This window comes from Rattus norvegicus, chromosome 9 (assembly GCF_021556685.1).
Source record: "Rattus norvegicus strain SHRSP/BbbUtx chromosome 9, alternate assembly SHRSP_T2T, whole genome shotgun sequence".
Taxonomy (NCBI): Eukaryota; Metazoa; Chordata; class Mammalia; order Rodentia; family Muridae; genus Rattus; species Rattus norvegicus.
Window position 1 is genome coordinate 65,696,188 of NC_141542.1, and position 20,473 is coordinate 65,716,660.

At 39.2% G+C, this 20,473-nt stretch overlaps 2 protein-coding genes and 1 long non-coding RNA gene across 52 annotated transcripts in view; 2 read left to right on the plus strand and 1 right to left on the minus strand.

Moving 5' to 3' along the window:
• The window catches only part of LOC148003723 (uncharacterized), a 68,177-nt gene extending 64,552 nt beyond the window's left edge, over positions 1–3,625 (plus strand). Inside the window, exon 6 of the long non-coding RNA XR_015629550.1 lies at positions 1,677–3,625. This is a non-coding gene — a long non-coding RNA (uncharacterized LOC148003723). The remainder of the gene's footprint in view (positions 1–1,676) is intronic.
• The window catches only part of Tmeff2 (transmembrane protein with EGF-like and two follistatin-like domains 2), a 287,043-nt gene that overhangs the window by 30,457 nt on the left and 236,113 nt on the right, over positions 1–20,473 (minus strand). The window lies entirely within an intron of this gene.
• Positions 10,666–20,473, plus strand: part of LOC108351929 (uncharacterized) — a 111,298-nt gene continuing 101,490 nt past the window's right edge. For 20 of the 50 annotated variants that reach the window (XR_015629529.1, XR_015629519.1, XR_015629520.1 and 17 more), the window contains exon 1: positions 10,712–10,866. Coding sequence is in view for 6 of the 50 variants with exons in the window: in XM_087568986.1 (XP_087425112.1) it covers positions 13,278–13,386 (109 nt within the window). In the remaining 44 variants the exon portion in view is untranslated. Of the gene's footprint in view, positions 10,867–13,098; positions 13,465–20,473 lie in introns of those variants that run through there. The other 30 variants (XR_015629534.1, XR_015629524.1, XR_015629538.1 and 27 more) reach the window with 16 other exon arrangements.

A 20,473-nucleotide genomic window follows, 5' to 3' on the forward strand; every position in this document is an offset into this window, starting at 1 on the left:
GAGTTATCAGCCCTCACATCCATCTCTTCTGTGTGTTCTCAGTTTAATCTGAGGTTTTCTCGTAAAGTATCAACAGTAATGTATTGTCTGAGAGTTGAACATGCAGAGTTAGGGGAAAAATGAAAGAAGCAGTCATGTGGATAATTTCAGCCTGGAAAACAATTTTGTCTGAAGGTTCAGATAATTGAGACAGAAGTATTTCTTTGCCTGGAGAGATCCCTGAGATTGCCTTACTACTCCACTTGAATCTGCAGGTACAGTCATAACCATAGGTGTTTCACTGGCTAATAGAAACTGTACCATTCAATGTGAAGAATGTGGTTTCCTGAGAGAGCTAAATTGCATAGTTCTATATTTTTTTCTTAAAAATAAAGCATATTGGATATTTTTCATTATAAAAGCAATTCACGTTGAGGTGACAATAGTAAAAATATATAGATAGTAAAAGAACAAAAGCAAGAACTCAAATTTTACAGCCTAAAAAAACCTACCAAAACATTATATATATTTATATTTATATATAGATATATAATTTGTTTATTTTAGACTATGTAGACATTGCTTAGTTCCCCCTTCCTTCACCCTACCTTGCTTCTCACATTCTGTTTTCAAAGGCTCTACCTCAGGCCATGACTGAGATCTGCTTCTAGGGAACTGAAATGGAAGGCTTTTACACTTGTCAAGGAAGAACTATGGTTGCTAGAAAGCCACAACAGACTTTATTTGTTCAGTGTTCAGTAGAGAAGATATAAGCACTTAAGATGTCATCATTAGGACAGAATATGCTACACACTTTCAAAATCTGTGAATTAAAAGCCTCAAAAGTAGACAGAGTTATTACTAACATTAAATACATCACCTAAAAGTAGGAATTATCTAACATTTAATAACAATATTAGATCGCAGTATAACAGAAGGATAAAATATTATTCAAATAGAAAAAAATATAAATTTTGATTGTACATCAAATTGGATCCCAATTCTAGCACATACATGCACATATGCTTACACATGAATATGCATACTCAGATACATACATCACATATGCACTCAAGTATACATGCATACACACATAAACGTATATACATGCACATACACATAAATACCTATAAACACTACATACAAACTCATATACGTATTCACATATATGTATAGAAATGAATATGTACACAAATTGTATATGAAAAACACAAAACTAGAAAGAGATTCATCAGGTTTATTATAGAAACCTGCTTTTATCTTGAAACATATATACTAAATGAAAAATGAATTTCAAGTAATTTTTGTTGGCTTGAAAAGTAATGGTGAACTCTTTGATTTTAAGTTATTTACTCTTATTTATTTGTTTAGATTTAGTAGATCTGGATATTTTCATTATTCATAAGAATCTCTTATAATAAAAAACACAAAATCATTCCTCTATTTTTAAAAATTCAGATCCTTGCCTGTTGCCCTCCCAGCCTTGTACAGGAGAGAGTGTCTTCTACTGGGGTGTCAAGAGGGCGATGAAGTAAGGGGTAGAATGAGAACGGGGGATCATGAGAGAGAAGAAATAGATGTTGTACTTGGAAAGTCCAAGTGTGGCCAGGGGCTTTGGAAAATTAGAATTTCTGTCATGTTTTGAATTTTTAGAGCACTCTCAGGCTAATACTGATGAAGAGACCTTTGTTTTGCAGTTTGGAACAATGGCTGATCCACTGGACAGAGATGATTAATGTAATACAGGGAAGATGAGGTTTGCCTAGCGCAGGAGCAACTGTATGGAGCCTCAAACCCACGTGCCTTTCTACCACATCAAGCTGGACCCGTGAAAGCCCTTCGTCATCTTTTAGGCTATAGTATTTCACAGAAATCAAGAGTTGGTTTGAGCTGGAAGAGCCTTCTGTACAACTGTATAACTCTCTGAGTATATTTTGGTACTATGTAAGAAATATTACACATAAGGAATGTTTTAATAGTTTCTTAATATGGAATAATACATTTTGTGAGTAAGATAGTGTGCTAATAGTCAATTTTTGCAACACTGAGGGAACTTTTTCTTGTGAATGAAATTATCATCTCATGATCTGAGTTCAGAAGCCTGTGTCCTTTCTTACTTGCAGTAGGACATAGGGAATTCATGAATACCTCTGTAGCTGTTTTGTCATCTCTAAAATGAAGACAGAAAACCCATGTTGGTCACAGAAGGACTCTTGCTGAAGTTCTGAGGTAAAGGTGAGGAACAGAAGACCTCAGCTTATGAATGTTAAAAAGCAGGAACCTACTGCAAGATTCACAACATCAGCAAAAAGACCCACAGAGATATCTGTCAACAGATGGAGTGGTGTACACGCACAGTGAAATTTCATGTAATCAAAAAAGACAATTGACATGTGCAAAAAAATGGATGGAACTAGAAGTCACCGTGTTAAGTGTAATAAACGAATAGTACATGGCTTCTCTTATACATGGAGTGGAGATATAAAATTATATTTATGTACTTGTATGTGTAAGTAAGAGTTTATGATGTGCAGAAAAGGAGGAAACTAGAAATGAAGGTCCTGAGAAAGAAGGTGTAGGTCTTAGTGGAGCTGGAGAAAGAGTAAGTGGTTGGAGATGGGTTCTAATGCTTTGATTCAAAAGGGAATCTGTGTGTCTAATGCTAAAGGTTCTTGTCCCCGATTGGTTTTTGATCGGTCACGAAAGATGCCAGCAGCCAATGGTTGGGAAAAGGGAGACGGGGCAGGACCCTTAGCGTCTGCACCTAGGATGCAGAGAGGAGGAGACGGAGAATTGCCGTTACTTGGGGAGAGAGATGGATAAAATTTAGAGCTGCAGACAGAAGATCATCTGAAATGTAGGAGTAAAAGGAAGATGCCCCTGGGAAGGGCTGCTCCAAAGCGTCTTGGGCAGCAAAGAACAATGGTTCTCACAGAAGGTAACAGGGCAGCAAAGTTAAGGGTAGATTTAGAAAGCTTTGAGCCAAGAGTACTGGAAGGAAAAGCATGCTAGCCACAGGAGGCTTAACTACCAAGACCTTGAGTAGTCAAGGCATTTCAAAAATAAGCTAGTGTGTGTGTGTGTGTGTGTGTGTGTGTGTGTGTGTGTGTGTGTGTGTGTGTGCATGTGTCTTTCATTTGCATATACAAAGAGTTACTGGGCGGGTAGCTGGAAGCACATGACCCACCAGGGGCACAAGGTGGTGTAGCCCTAGCTCTCTGTTACAGCAGGTAATGCAATGCACGCAATATGAGTGTAGAAAGGGAGGAGAGGAACCAGACAAGGTGAGCAGGGGGTATGGGAAAGGCAGTGCATGAACAGATTGATTGAAAAAATTATCATGCAAATGTATGAAAATGCTGCAATGAAACCCTATTTATGCTACCCTCCAGGATAACAGATCCTGCAAATGTTTGTCTAAGGGCTAAGGTCAGCTGGGGAGTTTGCTTGGTCTTTACATCTTTTTCTCTCAGCATTGTGACTATAGGCAAGTTATTATCAATAGTTCATGCTTGTAATATTTGTAGCAATATCTGACACATAGTAGGTGTTCAGCCCCTTACAGCTGTTTTAAATGAATGATATTTTAGATGTAGGTATGTATTGGCACATGTCTGCAGAGCATAAAGCATTCAGCAAGTAAAAGTGTCTGTTGTATACATCATCACTCACAGGGCAAAGATGACGGGCAAACTGGAGCAAGAATTTGGCAAATGAAGAGAAGCATTCACTCAGTGGTTGGTTCTTACAATAGCCACAAGTAGCGGATGCAGTCCTTAATAGGAGATGAAGGTTAACCAAAGTTTATAAAGGAGAAGGAGACAACTTCAATTTGACAGGCTACAAAGTAGCCAAAAGTGACGGTGCCCTTCCTATCTAATAAAATCATCTCTGTTCCATAAAGTTTTATTAAAGAAATAGAATTCCATCTTGGCAAAGCAAGTATATATCAAGTTTAAGTTGTTCTTCAAACTTTAGACAATATTAAAAGTATAATGTGGATCATTATTAATAATGATGATCATGACTTGAAATATAATCCAAGCTCTTAGATGCAAGTGTTGCTGACTCAATATGGTCTATTCTGATAGAACTTTGTGATAAGATAATATACTGATTCTTCTACTTAAAAATAACTGTTTTTTAATGGGAGGATGAGATTCTATGCAGTGGGGAGAGACATGCGTGATAGTCATTTATTGTGGCAGTGTGTCCTAATTATTCAGCTTTCCCTTTTTATTAATAATTGAGGATTATGAAGAAAAACATACTAATATGCACCAGATGTTCAGAAAAACATAAATATCCCCACATGTCAGCACATTTTAGCAGAAAGTCAACAAATTTTTCTCTACTTCTTTTTCCTTTTTTAGTTTTTGAAACATGTTCTTTGATATGATATTTTTAATCCTCATTAGGGACTTGCTTTGGCTCCTTTAATATCTGTCACAAGGGACTGTGTATTTTCAGATGTATCCAATGTGCATTTCTCTCTTTTCCTGTTCCTCTTCCTGCCCAGACACAGGCAGGAGTGGTAGGCGACCAAGGAAACTGCTCTGTGGCTAGAGAGAACCCCGTCCATTCATAGTCTCAGCTTCTCCAACAGAAGATGGCTATGGATGAAGCTGTTCAACTTTCCGAGTCTAAATTTAAAATATTTTCAATGGTGATAAGAACTTTTTTTCAATTGAATGGTCATTTCAAAGAGAAACACTAATAACAGTTTTCTATATTCAACAGGAAGGTAGCAGTTATACTTATCCATTTTTAAGATAATCCTCATTTGTTGGTTTTCTTTGACAATTGGATTTTTCTGTTTTCTTCCCTATCGCTGCTAACTTAAGCTTACTAAAATAGACTTCTACCCTAAAATTCAAGCATTTCCTTCCCTTCAGCTATCCTTCTCAAAGCTAGTTCTCTCAGCACCAGTTCCCATATAAATATCTTGTGTAGGAGCCAGGGTATGCTGTGGTCTACTTATCTTTGTACCTAAAATTAAATTTTGGTGTAGGCTCTGGCTGATAGACTTCAGTCACTTCTTGTGGGTAAGGAACAAGTCCTACAGGGATTCTATAAAATAGTCAGTAAAAGTAATGTAAATTAAATGGTTAATTTTTTTCCCCCTGTGAATCCACCATAATCAGGGAGCACTGTATGTGTACAGTGTGAGTGTATGAGTACATATATATATATGTATGTATATATATATATATATATATATATATATATATATATATATATATATGGCAGTAGAACACATATAAAATTGGAAAGACATTAAAACTGACCTTTTTTGTTTGTTTGTATATTTGTTTTGTTGTTGTTGTTTGCTTTGTTTGTTGTTCAACCTTTAGAAGTTCCTGTAAGGAAACCGATCACCAGCCTAGAGATTATGTAAAAGATCTCAGAGGACTTTAGCTTCCATGTCAGTATTTGGGAGGAAAGCAAGTACTTGATAGGGAGTTGTGAAGATCTGATCTGCAAGTCCCTTTTCTTCTAGCTGGCTGATCTCCATTATCCTTCAAACACTTGGGATTTGATTTCATCAGGGCTTGGATTTTGTCTGGTTGGTCTTTGACCTGGAATGCTGCTGCTGTTAGAGGTAGTGGAAATTTGCTCTCTCTTCCTCGGCTTGACTCACTGCTGCTTTATTAGTTCACTTTACTTTGATATAGAAATTGGCTAATGCTATACAAAGTCTCCCTTCCCTGGAATTCAGAGAGCATCTTATTTATATGTAGATGTAGCTATATGACATTTTCAAATGCCAGACATTTGCATATGAAGGTCTCTTTCTTCCCCTTTCAGTAAACAGTCTTTCCTATTACTTCCAAAGCAATGTTTGGAATTAAATTCCCTATAAAAGTTTGTCCTTAAAGTGTTTTTAAACGTCTAGTAGAGATGAGAAATTAAACTCCCGAACTGGAATCCATTAATTTTTTTCTTTTTTTGAGGAGTTTAAAAAATAAAAGGTATCTATAATTTGTGATACACATACTATACACCTTCTGCTTCTGTAGCTTTGCACAAAAATTTTCAAAATTTGCTTAATACAGGTAAAATTTCTTAAGAGGACAAGAAGGCATTACTCTCATATGGGAACTTGTCTAAAAACACACTCAGTTCTGCTTCTAGAGCAGTGACCTCTGGTCTTGATGGAATACTTGTAGGGCGGTGAACAGGCATCAGGCATTTTTCTAGGTGCTGCATTTATAAATAAGGAGCATGATGGTTTTCCTGCCTTCACGGAGCTTCAGTGATAAGTAAAGAAGACAAGAAATAGAAGGCAAACCACAAATGCACAAACACATTCTGTTCACATTAAAGAGACTGGGAAAAAATAAAGTGTGTCATTTGCAGAATGACTGGAATGCAGTCAGAGGGCCACTGGGGAATCTCAGTAGGCTTATCTCAACAGTGTGAAGGAGAGGTGAGCGCTGGCTCCACACACAGGTACCAGTCAAGGCAGAAAGTAAGCTATAGACATAATTGTACAGAAAAGTAAGCTTTAGAACAAAAGGGATATGTTTAGGCACAACACTTAAAATGGAATGAGCATTCATTAAATGGGATAAACTAAACAAAGAATTCTCAATTGAGGAATATCAAATGGCCCAGAAGCACCTAAAGAAATGCTCAACATCCTCAGTCATCAGAGAAATGTAAATCAAAACAACCCTGAGATTCCACCTCATACCAGTTAGAATGGCTAACAGATGCTGGCGAGGATGTGGAGAAAGTGGAACACTCCTCCATTGTTGGTGGGATTGCAAGCTGATACAACCTCTCTGGAAATCAGTCTGGAGTTTCCTCAGAAAATTGGAAATAGATTTACCTAAAGACCCAGAAATACCACTCTAGATTACTCTGGAGGTCCCTCAGATAATTGAACACAGTACTACCTAGTGACCCAGCTATACCACTCCTGGGCATATACCCAAATTATGCTCCAACATACAGCAAAGACACATGCTCCACTATGTTCATAGCAGCCTTATTTATAATAGCCAGAAGCTGGAAAGAACCCAGATGCCCTTCAACAGAGGAATGGATACAGAAAATGTGTTACATTTACACAGTGGAGTACTACTCACCTATTAAAAACAATGACTTCAGGAAATTCTTAGGCAAATGGATGGAACTAGAAAATATCATCCTGAGTGAGGTAACCCAGTCACAAAAGAACACATATAGTATGCACTTACTGATAAGTGGATATTAGCCCAAAATCTCGGAATACCCAAGAAACAATTCTCAGACCATATAAAGTTGAAGAAGAAGGAAGGCTAAAATGTGGATGCTTCAGTCCTTCTTAGAAGGGTGAACAGAATACAGGGACAATACAGGGACAAAGAGTGGAGTAGAGACTAAAGGAAAGGCCATGCAGAGACTGTTTCACCTGGGGATCCATCCCATATGCATCCACCAGTCACTATTGCTGATGCCAAGAAGTGCTTGCTGACAGAAGCCTGATATGGATGTCTCCTGAGAGGCTCTGCCAGAGGATGAGGATGCTTGCAGCTAACCATCGGACTGAGCACAAGGACCCCATTGGAGGAGTTAGAGAAAGGACTGAAGGAGCTGAAGGGGTTTGCAACCCTATAGGAAGAACAACAATATCAACCAACCAGATCCCCTAGAGCTCCTGGGCACTAAACCACCAAACATGGAGGGACCCATAGTTCCAGCCTAATATGTAGAGGAAGATGGCATTGTCTGACATCAATAGAAGAAGCCCTTGGTCCTGTGAAGGCTCGTTTCCCCAATGTAGGGGAATGCCAAAGTGTTGAGGTGGCAGTGGGTGGGTAGGAGTGGGAGCATTCTCATAGAATCAGAGGGAGGGGGAGGGGTAATGGGAAAAGGGGGTAAAGGGAATAACATTTGAAATGTAAATACATAAAATATCCAATAAAACAAAACAAAACCAACAACTCCCTTGAACTCCCATAATCCTCCACAAAAAAAAGAAACAAAAAGAAATGAACATTTATTTTATTCTAGAATCAGAAACATGAAACAGAATACAGGGAGAAGCCAATGACAGGGGTTTCTGAGGGTCCAACCCCTACTCCATGGCACCTTCAGCCTAAGCCTCTCCTGGAGGGTCACTACATCATCATTTTTCTTTCCTTTCCTTGTAGACCCCCAGATCCATCTCTGTGTTGAGGCATCCAGGGAACATGTCAGACATGATTGATTATTTTGTACACATATGCACATTCATATCTAGACAGCAAATCTGGTAAACATATACATCCTAAGCCCACCTAAAATACATTTTCTTCTCTGTCATCAACAGCACATCCAATCTTTATTCCTATCAGACTTTCCTCATCGGCCTTGTCTTGTGTTCTTTTCTTCCCTTATGCCAGGTTGGTTTTCCTTTTTTTAAAGTCTGACATTACTAAATAAGAGCTTAGCCTATAGCCTGGACCAGACAATTCATTTACACATGCATTACAAATAAGGCCCAGGCTTGACTGATCTGTAAACCACCAATTCCACTTAGCTCTGTTTCCTCTTCTCCATGCCATGCCATTTGTGGTCCTGGAATCCTCCTAGTTCATCAAAGCTTCCTTGTCTTCCAAGCCCTGTTCCCCACCTTCACAATGCTCTTTTCTCTTCTCTGCCAAGTGAACCTGGTACTGATAAAACCCCAAACCAAAACCAAAACCAAACAAAAAACAAGACATCAGTTTGTCCTTTCTTATTGCCAGTCACGTTACTCCACAGGCCTTGTCATCTGTGCTGCGTCAGTCTGAGCTGCACTTACGACACTTTTGTGAATTGTGCACTCTCCAGGTGGATTCAGAGGGAGCAAGGCAGCATGCTGTCTACAATCATAATGTATAGTAAACACAGAGTAAATATGAATTCCTGTTCTTCTATTTCTTCAATGATTTACTTTTTATTTTTCAGGGAAACCATCTGCACAATTGTGATTTACTATACGAGTGTTTATTAGTGTTATCTGAGATTCTGAATTTGAAGGTAACAAGAGGCTTAGGTATCATTGGTTCCTGGACATTCTTATTTTTAATAAAGCCAAAACAAATATTTTCCGTTGTAGTGATAAGCTGACCGTCCTCATAAGACCCTCACTACCGAGGTACAGAGATGTAGTTAAATTGTAGGCACACCTAGGCCTGGGTTCAGCTGCTAGAACTCCTTTGAACCATTCTCTAATATTCTCTTTAACATAAATAGCTAACAAAGTTACAATTTCTTTAAGGCGTTTATCGTCCATATGAGCAGATTCTGTAGCTCTTGGATCCTGCTGTTATATCTGTTGCTTCCTCGTCCTAGTTAGCAACAGCTACAAAATAGGCAGCTTACTTCATGGGTGTCACAGCTAAACTCACTCCACTTGAGAGTGGCTGAAGTAGCTGGTACTCTTCCAGGCTTTGAGTTTATCCCTGAGCTCAGGCTAGCAACAGAGCTGTTCCAATTACTTTCGTGATTCCAACATCGTCATGCACATGTCAGAGAAGGTCACAATTATCAAGGATAGAACATTTCATTTTGTGGCTTTATATGTGCCATTGATTTACATAACAGTAGGAAGGTAGACTCCTGAAGCAAATATTGGAGATTTTTTGACATCTACACTTTTCAGATAAAAACATCCAAGGCAAGAGCTACCACAGTCCCCTTGAGCATCACTGCAGGGCAGAGGCCCGAGGCATAGATGTTTTAATTCCTAGTTCTGGAATTTTCCCACCTATGGTGAAATGCCTTCACTGTTCAGAGATGGGAATGTATTTGCTAGCTGCTTTGGGAGTTGTGGCTGTGGTGCCGAGTGACAGATGAGACAAACCATCATGAGTTCCTGGTGCTGCATAGATTTCTATCAGCCTTTGTAGTTAATTCTCTAACTTTCCTATAGTCTGTTTCTAGGCATTCGGAACTGGCAGCTTTTGTCTGAACAGCATTCTTTGACCTCCTAATTTCTGAAGTTTTGTTTCATTTGTAAGCTGTGATTTAACCTCCTGGAATCATGCTGTGAGCTTTCTAATGAAATTCATTAAAAATACAATTCACTGAACAAGAAATCAGACAGGAGTAAAAATTTTGGTAGGCCACAGGGACCTCAAATATCTGTATTTTTCTCTTAAATGTGAGCCACAGTAATTTCTTGGGGGAAACTCTGGCCGCTGTCTCACATACTTCTGACAATTTCCAAACATATTCTCCTCTCATGCTCTAAAAACCACAATGCAAAGGGGAGATGACCAGTACAGTCACTGGTAGTTCTGCATAACATGACAAATTGCATGAACTGACAGGAAGGTGATGAATACTGCTAACGTGACCCTAAAAATAGTGAGGGAATGTTTGCACATTGACACTTCTCTAAAGGCAGACAGATATGCATGACCTGAGCTCTTAGACAGGTGTCAGAGATATTGATGGGTGGTACGAGGAGGATCATTTTCTTGGCAGTGTTGCAGCAGACAGTCTGCATGATTAATGACGTAGCTTAGGCTTTTATGTTTTCCACCTAGGGCAAAAAGGGATGTGAACCTTTGTCATTCCATGGAATGTAAGAATCCTGCCTGAAGGGCAAGATGGGGGAGCATTATACATCTAAAAGTATCGTGTTTGTTTGCTGGGTGCAAAAACAGCAGTGAAAAATACTCACACATGATCTCGACACATGAAATAGCTCTGCCTAGCGCCTGATCTGATCTGGGCTTCTTACCAAAGGCCTCCACCCAGGGCACCAGAGCTTGCACTGTGCGCAGTGTGGAGGGCAGTGTGCTTGGGCTCTGACAAGAGCAGGAGTACACCGTGGCTTTGGGATGCATCTGCACATAATGCACACTTTGAATGAATATTAAGAACCACTCAAAGAAAACAAAACAGGACTAAGGCAGGAAGCAAGAGGTGAGATCATCTGCCTAATGTTTATATTCATTTCAGGTTCTCAGAGACAATTTTCTGATTCAAATCAATTCAATATTGTTTCTAAATGCTGAATCCAGTGAGAAAGAGCTTTTCTTTCCTAAGAATAATACTGTTTGCTCAGGTTTTTAAAATGTCACATGCAGCAGTGAACGAACTATGCTATTTCAGGGCTCAAAATTAAATCCGAAATCTAATAATAGTCTCTAGATGTATTCTGCTAAACCTTAGGTAGCCAGCCCATTTACTGAAAATATTATGGTAGGTTATGGTAACATGGGCTATGGAAATAAGCTACCAATGTGTGTTTTCTTTTACTTTTTTTCCTTTTAAACAAACAAAGGTACCCTTGGGAATCAATTGTCCATGGACAATATTTTAAATGAGAAAGTATATTTATTTATTTTGCAATCAAAGATTAGGTTATCAAGAAAACTGAGGAGGTTGATTTCCCTCAAGATAAAGTCTCATTTATATGCTAGGAAAGAAGTAGAAAGTAATTTTGTGAACATTAGTGACTAGGCTGATTATTATTTTATTTTTTGTTTATGAAGAATGGTGGGTTCAATGGGAATGGCTACCATTGTGGTCCCTAGATAGTGGGACTGGTTGGGAAGCATTAGGAGGTGTGGCTTTGTTGGAGAAGGTATGTCACTGGGCTCAGGCTTTGAGGTTTCAAAAGCCCATGATGGTCACAGTTACTTCTTTTTGTCTTGTGGTTGGTTATGTTTTAAGATGTGAGCTCTCAGCTACCATTCTACCACCATGCTGGCCTGCCTACCACCATGCTCCCCACCAGGATGGTAATAAACTCTTCCATAAATGGCTTTGGTCATAATGTCTTATCACAGTAATAGAAAAGCAACAAAGACACTATGAGAAAGGAACAGATTTTGAATTTAAAATTCCTCTTCTTACATGCTAGGAAGGTTTATGTGTTTCTCTTAATTGTTAAAATCTCTCAATAAAATCCGGTATCCAGAAATGTGGGAGTGAAAAGTTCTGTCTTATCTGGAATATGCTCTTAACATCTTCAGTGTAAGAACTTGACTTGGCATGTAATTACGCTAAGATTTTCTCATGATTGTTTTCTCATTGCCTAGTAATATTGCTTTCAGCTAGTATACTTTATACTCCATGCATGTTGACTCTAGTAGTGGCCTTCTCTTTGTTACAATAGAAATATTTTGTCATAAACAACTCTCACTGCTCTGGAAGTTTGAATAAAACTTAAGCTAATGAATAGGAAGTAGAATTACTCAGAGTATAAATTCAGAATTGATATATAATCAAGAGAAGTTGATGATTAACAGATTTGTCATCCAATTTTTATATTATCCAATTAATATTCTGATACATTGAAATGTCAATCCACACTTAAAAAATCTTCAGTAGAAATATTATTAGAACTAGATCAAATTTTACCATGCAACTTAGGTAATTACTTCTCTCTGGAAACTAATCCAAATTCTGGAGTCAGTAGCATCAGCAGCATGCATATCCAAACTCGTCAATAGTCCTTGCAGAGAAACTCTCATTATATGAAAGGGCAGAAAATACATGATCCTCATTTCCAAAATTCTTCAAGGGTTTCCCTAGATTATGGGGTATTTAAAAAAATAGGTTTCAAGTATAGGTCTTTTGAAAATTAGCATTGTATGCTATGCATAAGAAAAACATCTCAGCAGATCCCAGCCAATTACATAGCGAATAATGTCCGCAGGCTGGTCTTGAACTCGTGATCCTCCTGCCCGCACCTCCTGCAGCAAGTCCTACCAGTATGTGTTACCACAACCAGCAATATTATAGATTTTATTATCTACCTGCTGGTGTCAGAAAGATTTCCTTTAAAACTACTTAATTTTTTTTGAAAGAGTCTCATAGAGCCTAGGCTAGCTTCAAACACTCCCTGTAGCTATGGGTGACCTTGAACTTTTGATTTTTCTCTCTACTTCCTGAGTTCATACGTAGGCTTACAGGTGTGAACTACTATAGCTGGTTTCTGTTTTACTGGGTATTGAATCCAGGACTTCATGCAAACTAGGTGTAATTTTAGTTTAATTATCACTTTACATAAGCTAGAGTTACCTGGGGGATGGGCCTGTGGAGGATTTTATGGCTTGACTGCTATTGGAAGACCCATCTTAATTGTGAAAGAGACCATGCCCTGGGGAAGATCCTGTACCATATAGTGGAGAGAGCAAACTAGGCAACAGTATGAATTCTGCCCGTTTCCTCATTGAGTAAATACCAATTGCTTCAGGCTCCTGCTATCCTGACTTCTCGAAAGGCTGTTTGAACAGTGACCTGAAGTAAATTCTTTCTCCCTTAAGTTGCTTTGGTGAGAGCACCTTCTCTTAGCAACAGGAAGGGAAACAGGCAAGCAGTGACTCATGCCCAAGTCCACTGATACTTTCAGTGTTCTACAAAACTCTTACGGGAACACAACTGAGATGAAACGCAAAGGATGGCATGAACGTTTGGAAACGCACATTTTCTCAGGTGACTTATTTACTGGCTGTTCCTTCGTGGTGATTTTTCTCCAGGAGCAAGAGCAACATAACGCACAGTGACGAGCAGGTAGCGGTGTACTCCCCGATGGAAAATAGCATTCCCGAGAAAGTTAGTCATTTGCTGCAATGCTAAAGTAATTACTGTAGCAGAGACTGGCTCATTTATCATTTCCTGTTGTCTTTGCTATTTTCTTAGGTTGTCTTCTTAAACAAATACCCTCATTGTCCTTGCTGCAAAACCAATAACTTTATTTCACTAGGTAAGACTCAGCAGGGTTTGCTCCTAATTCCAATGAAGATCTGTCTCTGGGAGCCACCTAACAGAATTGCACATTTGTATCCTTCCTTGGGGAACTGGCATAGAGTAGTTGAACAGTGATCAGCCATGTTAGAGACATAGTTTTAAGGTCCCTTCTCTTCTACCACAGAAGTTTCCATGAAAACTTGTGTTCTAACACAGTCAGACATTCTGTTCCATGAACAGCACAACTTCAGTTCTTAAAGGATTTCTATTGAGTGTTTCAATAGGATTCAGCTAGCATTATTTAAATCTATTTCTATGAACCAACTGTTATAAAAACTTATAATGAGAAGAGACCTAAATAATAAAAGGAAACTTTGAAAGCGCGGCTACTGCCTCCTCAAAGAACATCATTAAAAAAAATCGTTCACATAGGCGATGTTTGGTTCAGCGACTTAGTCTGTTTGTATAAAACATCTGATGTGAGCAGAAATGTGCCATAACTTTGAACAGGAGCAAAACAGAGCCCAAAGTTATGAGGACCCTAACTGAATAGATAAGAGATGCAATTAGGCTGAGGAGGCTCCCCAGTAGCATGATCCCTGAAAGTATAATTTCCCCCTCAGGAGATGAGACTTTTTCTTTCTCACAAGTCTCAGAAGAGACCGATCCCAACCTTATTTGTGGAACTTTAACAATTCTAGTATAGCCAAACTCTTACTTTAAAAACACATATGTGTATTTGAAACAGAGAATGGAGAGAACCTTGATAGACTAAGGTTCTTGCTGGCTGATTGTGGCTCTTTCTGGGAACAGAACTGGGTTATTTGCTATCACCTGATTTCTAGGCATGATTCTCATAGTTCCTAGCTGCAAAGGCTGTTGTAAGCCTTAGAACAACTGCTGTTCTGAAACTAAGTCAATACTTTATGTACTGCTATGCCAAGCTCTTTCCCCTATAAAATTTGCTCTGTAAGTTATTTGGCCTAAATTTGAAATGGAATTAAGAAATAAATATAATTACCCACATCACTGAAGAATAGTCTCTTGGAGAGTCCAAAACAGTAGACAGTACATATAATTTGTAGGTTGTTTTGGAATGAATTGAGTGAGTCTATTTCACTAGTATTTTTATTGATGATGATGATGATGATGATGATGATGATGATGATGACGATGACGACGACGACAGTAGTCCTGATTGCAATGAAGATAATAGTTTCCTAGGACAATATTACGGTTAGCTGTTTCCTGACTGTTTATCAATTGATGGAGGAGGTAAAGAGCTGAGAAGCCTTTAATGTTGCAGAAAACACAGTTTCAATCTCAGAATACGATTCTTTTATTTCACACTCATGGCTAAGAGTTAATGGCTTCCTAGCACTGTTGATGGGATGCCTTGGTAACTCTCGATGGTCCTTTCTATAGAAGATAAGTAACTACTTATTTTAAGTATCTTGTTAATAAGTTCTTATAGTCTGCCTGTTGCTTGTCCTCATGTCTCCACAGATATAGTTCACTAAAAGTAGTAAGCAATACCAAGCCTACATGTGCAATAGTGTGGATTTGTGTAAGGGGACAGGTGTGGGGACAGGAGTGGAATTTGTCCAAAGGTTGCTTCAGTTCATTCAGATTTCACTGGGCTCTTCAATTAAACCTGGAATGAACCCATTGGTACAAGACTGTAGAATAGCTGCAGTAGCACAGGGGCGACCAAGCTGCTGACATGAGCCCGGATGGGTACTTCCTTACAAAGCACAAAGAACTTGCTGGCTTAAATTAATAGTGTGATCTTTCTGGAATATTTTACTTCTGGAATAAAAAATGGAGAGCATTATCAGTCTTCCTTTAAGTGGAACATACCTAACATATGATACGAAGCTTTGGTCATCTGAAAATGTAATTTTTAAGAAAAGTATTGGGGACTTTTAATAATTTGCCTATGAAATGTTGTCTAGAAATGTTTTGTAACTCCATCAGATATTAATGATGCAGGAACAGCCCTGCGCAGAGATCCTCATCTCAGTATCTGTGGGATAATATTTGACATTCCTTTTATGTTTGATGTGATTAAGCAGTAGCAAGTTCATACTCACAAGTATGAAGAGTGTGTTAACAAAACTGCTATGGATTGTTTTACAACCCCCCAAAATTAAACCTTCTTTCAAAACCTATTCACTCTCCCTTGTTATTAGTCAAATTCTTTTGGTTCATTAGTTTTAAAAATAGCAATTTTAGTAGTAGCTTTGGGTAAAACCTTTGGAGGTTTCAGAATGCAGAAGGACCCGTTCTCAGTACAGTTTGAGGTCTACAACAAGCAGTTCTCCTGGAGATGGTGCATGGATGCTTCTAGAGACCCCCCAGGATTGTTTAATGTTTGTCCAAGAGAATAAGTTGCCTGGATGGGGCCCAGCAGAAACCCAGAGAGAGGAGGGTCATAGACTGTCAAAAGTTGTGGCAGGGGGAGGCGTTCTAGCCTTGGGCATGCTCTATTTACACTGATTTGAAGGCAGAAGTGTTCTTATTGCCTAGATGCTTGCGCCAAACTCCTCAGCTTCATGCCTTGAACAGCTACAGTCTCAGAGAATAGCCTCATTTCTACTGAGATTTCCATATAATCCACATAATTAGTTAGCTGAGGGAAGCCCTCTAGGTGACTGCAAATCAGTGTGGAGACATTAAAAGTTTAGCTCATATGAGTTTCTCAGAAAAGGGAAGTTAACTCTGAGTGAGTTCAGGGTTTAGATCTGAGTCTGCAAGTCTGATAGCCCTGCCTGCCTTTCATAATGGTAGTCGCTATCCTGCCCCAGTTACCAATCTCCAAGAACATAGGGTGCTGCCCTCTTAGTTCAGTGTTTCACAAGGCCTATCATTCTGGTCCCACCATCCACTTCCCAGAGCTGTGCTACGCTTGTTCCCCAGCTCTGCACCTCAGTGCTCAGAGACAGTGTTCTGGATGATTCAGTCCTCCCTGCAGTTTATAGGTAATGTCACCATTTCCTTTTCCAATCCAGTGCCGTTTCCCCACATTTTCTGAGCCTGGAGTTTGGCTCCTCTTGATCATACTTGATTTTAAACTATGTGTGTGTAGGTTGTGTGTGTGTGTGTGTGTGTGTGTGTGTGTGCATCTGTGTGTGTGTTCACATGAACAAGTGGTAGAAACATGCTATCTCCATGCCACAGTATTTGAAAACGTGGACTCTATGAGAGATTTTGTTTTACATGTATTTAAAAACACCTTGGAGTGATTATGTTAGCACGTGGTCGAAGCACCAAGCTACAAGGAACATCTTTATAATGCACTGGTTGAGGTGGGCACCCATGTTGGGGGTCTAGTCAACACATTCAGGAAAGATTCAGGGTGCTCTCAGAATGTTTTTTTTTTTTTTTTTTTTTTTTTCCGGAGCTGAGGACCGAACCCAGGGCCTTATGCTTGCTAGGCAAGCGCTCTACCACTGAGCTAAATCCTCAACCCTCAGAATGTTTTTAAACAGTGAGAATTTTAGGGAAAACAATTGTCTTAAACTTTTTCAAGGTTTTGGGAAGTGTCTACTGTCCCAGGCCTATACACTCAATTTCTACCTGTACTACAGTCTCCCTACCAGGATAAGTAACGAGGCAGGGGTGGGGATGCTAAGGGTGAATTCGGGAGGAGCACTGTGTCATTTTCACTGACAATAGGGGGACATTTGAGTTCAGAGATGTTTGTTGCCAGTGCTAGATAGTGCTATCTTTTCTTTATGATCATCTTGCTGAAAACATTTATTTTTACTTAACGATGTATGCACATGTGCTAGTCTTCACATGTGAGCACTGACATATCTTTGTGAACATGTTTTACATCAACAGGAATATACTATATACTGTGTTCTTGTAATTTTTTTCTTGGTCACCTATCCCATGTGTTTTTTTAAAATTAATAAATGCATAGGTCTTTTAAACACATACCTTGAATTATAAACAACTAATTTTTTACAGTTAAATTGACATTATTATTTTCAATGATGTCTGTTTATGTCATCCTATATACATGTAAGTTCATAATGGTCATGTGATCATATTGTTATTGAAGTATACAGAAAAGAGGAAATTTGGATGTGTGAAATTTAGATATATTATTGTACTGACAGTGTAGACATAAGTGATTGGGAAATACTACTTTAATATTTGTTAGTTGAAGAGTTGGTCAAAGACTTTTGCAATAGTTGTTGAGTGACATGAGCAGGAATAGTTATGAAAACCTACTGTGCTTAAGTTCATAGGTGCTGAATTTACATTTAAACCTTGGACACAGGCCATACTACGCAAAAAAGATCACATTGCCCATAAAAATAAATTCATTTTCACTTTCAGACCGAAATAAAACACTAAGACTACCTATCTCATTAGTTTCTGGTTAGTAGCTTACAAAATGTCTTTTAATGCAAAATTTAAGGCACGATGGAAACACATCGTTTCCATCATTTCCTTTGCACAGACAGAGAAACAGAATCAGAAAAGTCAGCGCAAATTTAACAACTGAGACCAGCATGACCAGTACGCAAACTCAGTTTTCTTTGATTTTGCAGCAAACATCATCAAAACAGCAGAAGAGAAAGGTCAGGGAAAAGAAAGGTCGATGGAGAGGTAACACCTTCAGGTGGGAAAACGGATTCAGAAACGAGCATTGCAAACAGGGAAAGTGCACATAAATAGTGCACATAAATAGTGCAGAATGCATTTACGAACTGGGGCATAAACACAGTTTCCCAGAGTGTCTCTTAGGACCCAAGGCAACTTTTCAGCCTAAGCCTTCATCCGGATTGCAAATACTGCTTCTTTATCTATAGGTGTGAGCATAGCAAAGGACTATAGGTGACCAGTTACATGATTTTTGGGAGGAAAAAAATGAAAGCTTAGAGCTCATGAATGCAGGAAAACTGTGACTTAAGTTTGCAGGCTTTTAGAGATTTGCAGCAGTCCTACTCCCAGAGGGGAACATAGTTAAATTGAGACATTCTTTTCCCCCTCAGAAATCTTGACATTTAACTTCATTTCCCGGGGTTAAGTGTTCCAGGACAGTCTAGTGGCACTGTAATAGCCTGGGCATATGTTTTTATTTGTTTCAGGGCCGATACCAATATTCGTGGTACAAAGTGCTGCCCATATTTTCTGCTATTTATTTCTTACGGATCAGATTATTGGCCCAGATATAACATGTTTTCCAGCAAAGTGCTCCTTGTGTTCATGGGCAAAGGGCAAAAGCTTCCATTTTAAATGTAGATTTCTGCCACATGACTGAATTAATTCATGTTACAAATATGATGTGAAACCTGATATTCCTGCCTGTATATCTGGATTGGAGGAGCCAAGAAGGGAAATAGTCAGCAAATCAAGCAACTGTCCCATTTGCACACGTAGGTGGATGTAAAGCATGGTAGCCAGTTCCAGGCCAGCCATTTATAGCTCTTTGAACCTCCTGGGTATTACTCCTAGCATCTGTAACCTTGTTTTATGGGCTGACATGAAAAGAAACAGAGTAATGTAAGTTAATCTTTGTAAACTCCAAATTATCGCAGAGAAACTGGGAATTTTTTTAATTAATGGGAGATTTATTGGTAGCACTACACTACTCAGGATTCTCTGCTGCACAAAGAAATAGGAAACAATAGAAGGGTTGTGTGTGCATGGGAGCGAGTGTGTGTGTGTGTGTGTGTGTGTGTGTGTGTGTGTGTGTGCACATGTGCATATCCGTGTGTGCATGTGTGTGGATATTTATGTGTGCATACCTATTAGTGCGTGCAGGCATTTCCAAGGACTACTTCTCGTGTGGTTCCTCAGATGCTGGCTACCTTGTTTTCTTGAGACACAGTCTCTCACTGGGCTCACCAAGTAGGTTAGGTTGCTCGTTTGGTCGGTGAGCCTTAGGGATTCTCCCATCTGTGCTTCTCCAGAGCCGAGATTACTGTTGCACATCTAGTCTTGGTTTCTGAGGACCAACCACACCTCCTCAAATCTGCAATGTGAACACTTTACTGACTGAGTCTCTGCCCCAGCTCTCGGAGGATATTTTCAAGTCAAATGAAATAGCACTTAGGGATGGTGAGGGTGTTTACCGGTCATAGAGCACATCAGATGATTTCACAGCAGGATCAACAGCACAGCAGAGCATTCTTAAATTTGAAACTCTCAAAGGGTTAAGCGCAGGCTGTAGTGTCCACTCTCCAGCTCCAGAGTTTTAGGCAGTTAAACCCCTTGTTGCTCACACTTGCTGGCTTCCGCAATTAGTAGCGCTGTCTTGAACCTCAGCTCTGCCACGCAATCTCACTTAATCTCTTTGAACTTCCATTTCTCACCTGTCAGATGCTCCTAATATCTCTTCACATTTCTGTTGTGAAGACCGAAGGAGACAACATGCGTGGAAAGGCTTTGTAAATTGCAACGGCCTCCACAAAGAACAAGTTATTTGGTAATTCACTTAGACTCCGTTGATACCCTTTCAGGATGTCAGTTTCTTCTTTGTGTGGGAAATGGGCTGACGGGATACTAATAGGATAGGGAGGATTTGGTTTGTGAGTCTGGATTCTTTCTTCCACGTTTCAGACTGGTGCATAATATCTCAATTACTGTTTAAAGAGAAGCACATCTCTAAAAGAAATGTTTCCTAAAACATAAGACTTCTCAAAGCGACAAGAGACGGTGGATTGCCACAAAGCAACTTGCAGGGAGATAGGTAGACTCTGTTTGGTACTAGACCCAGAGGAGGGAGGCTTTTCTGTGGCTTTTCTGAAGGCACAGAGAGCCTTGGATTTTTCTTTCTCATTGACCAACATGAAAACCAGGGGACTTTCTCCAG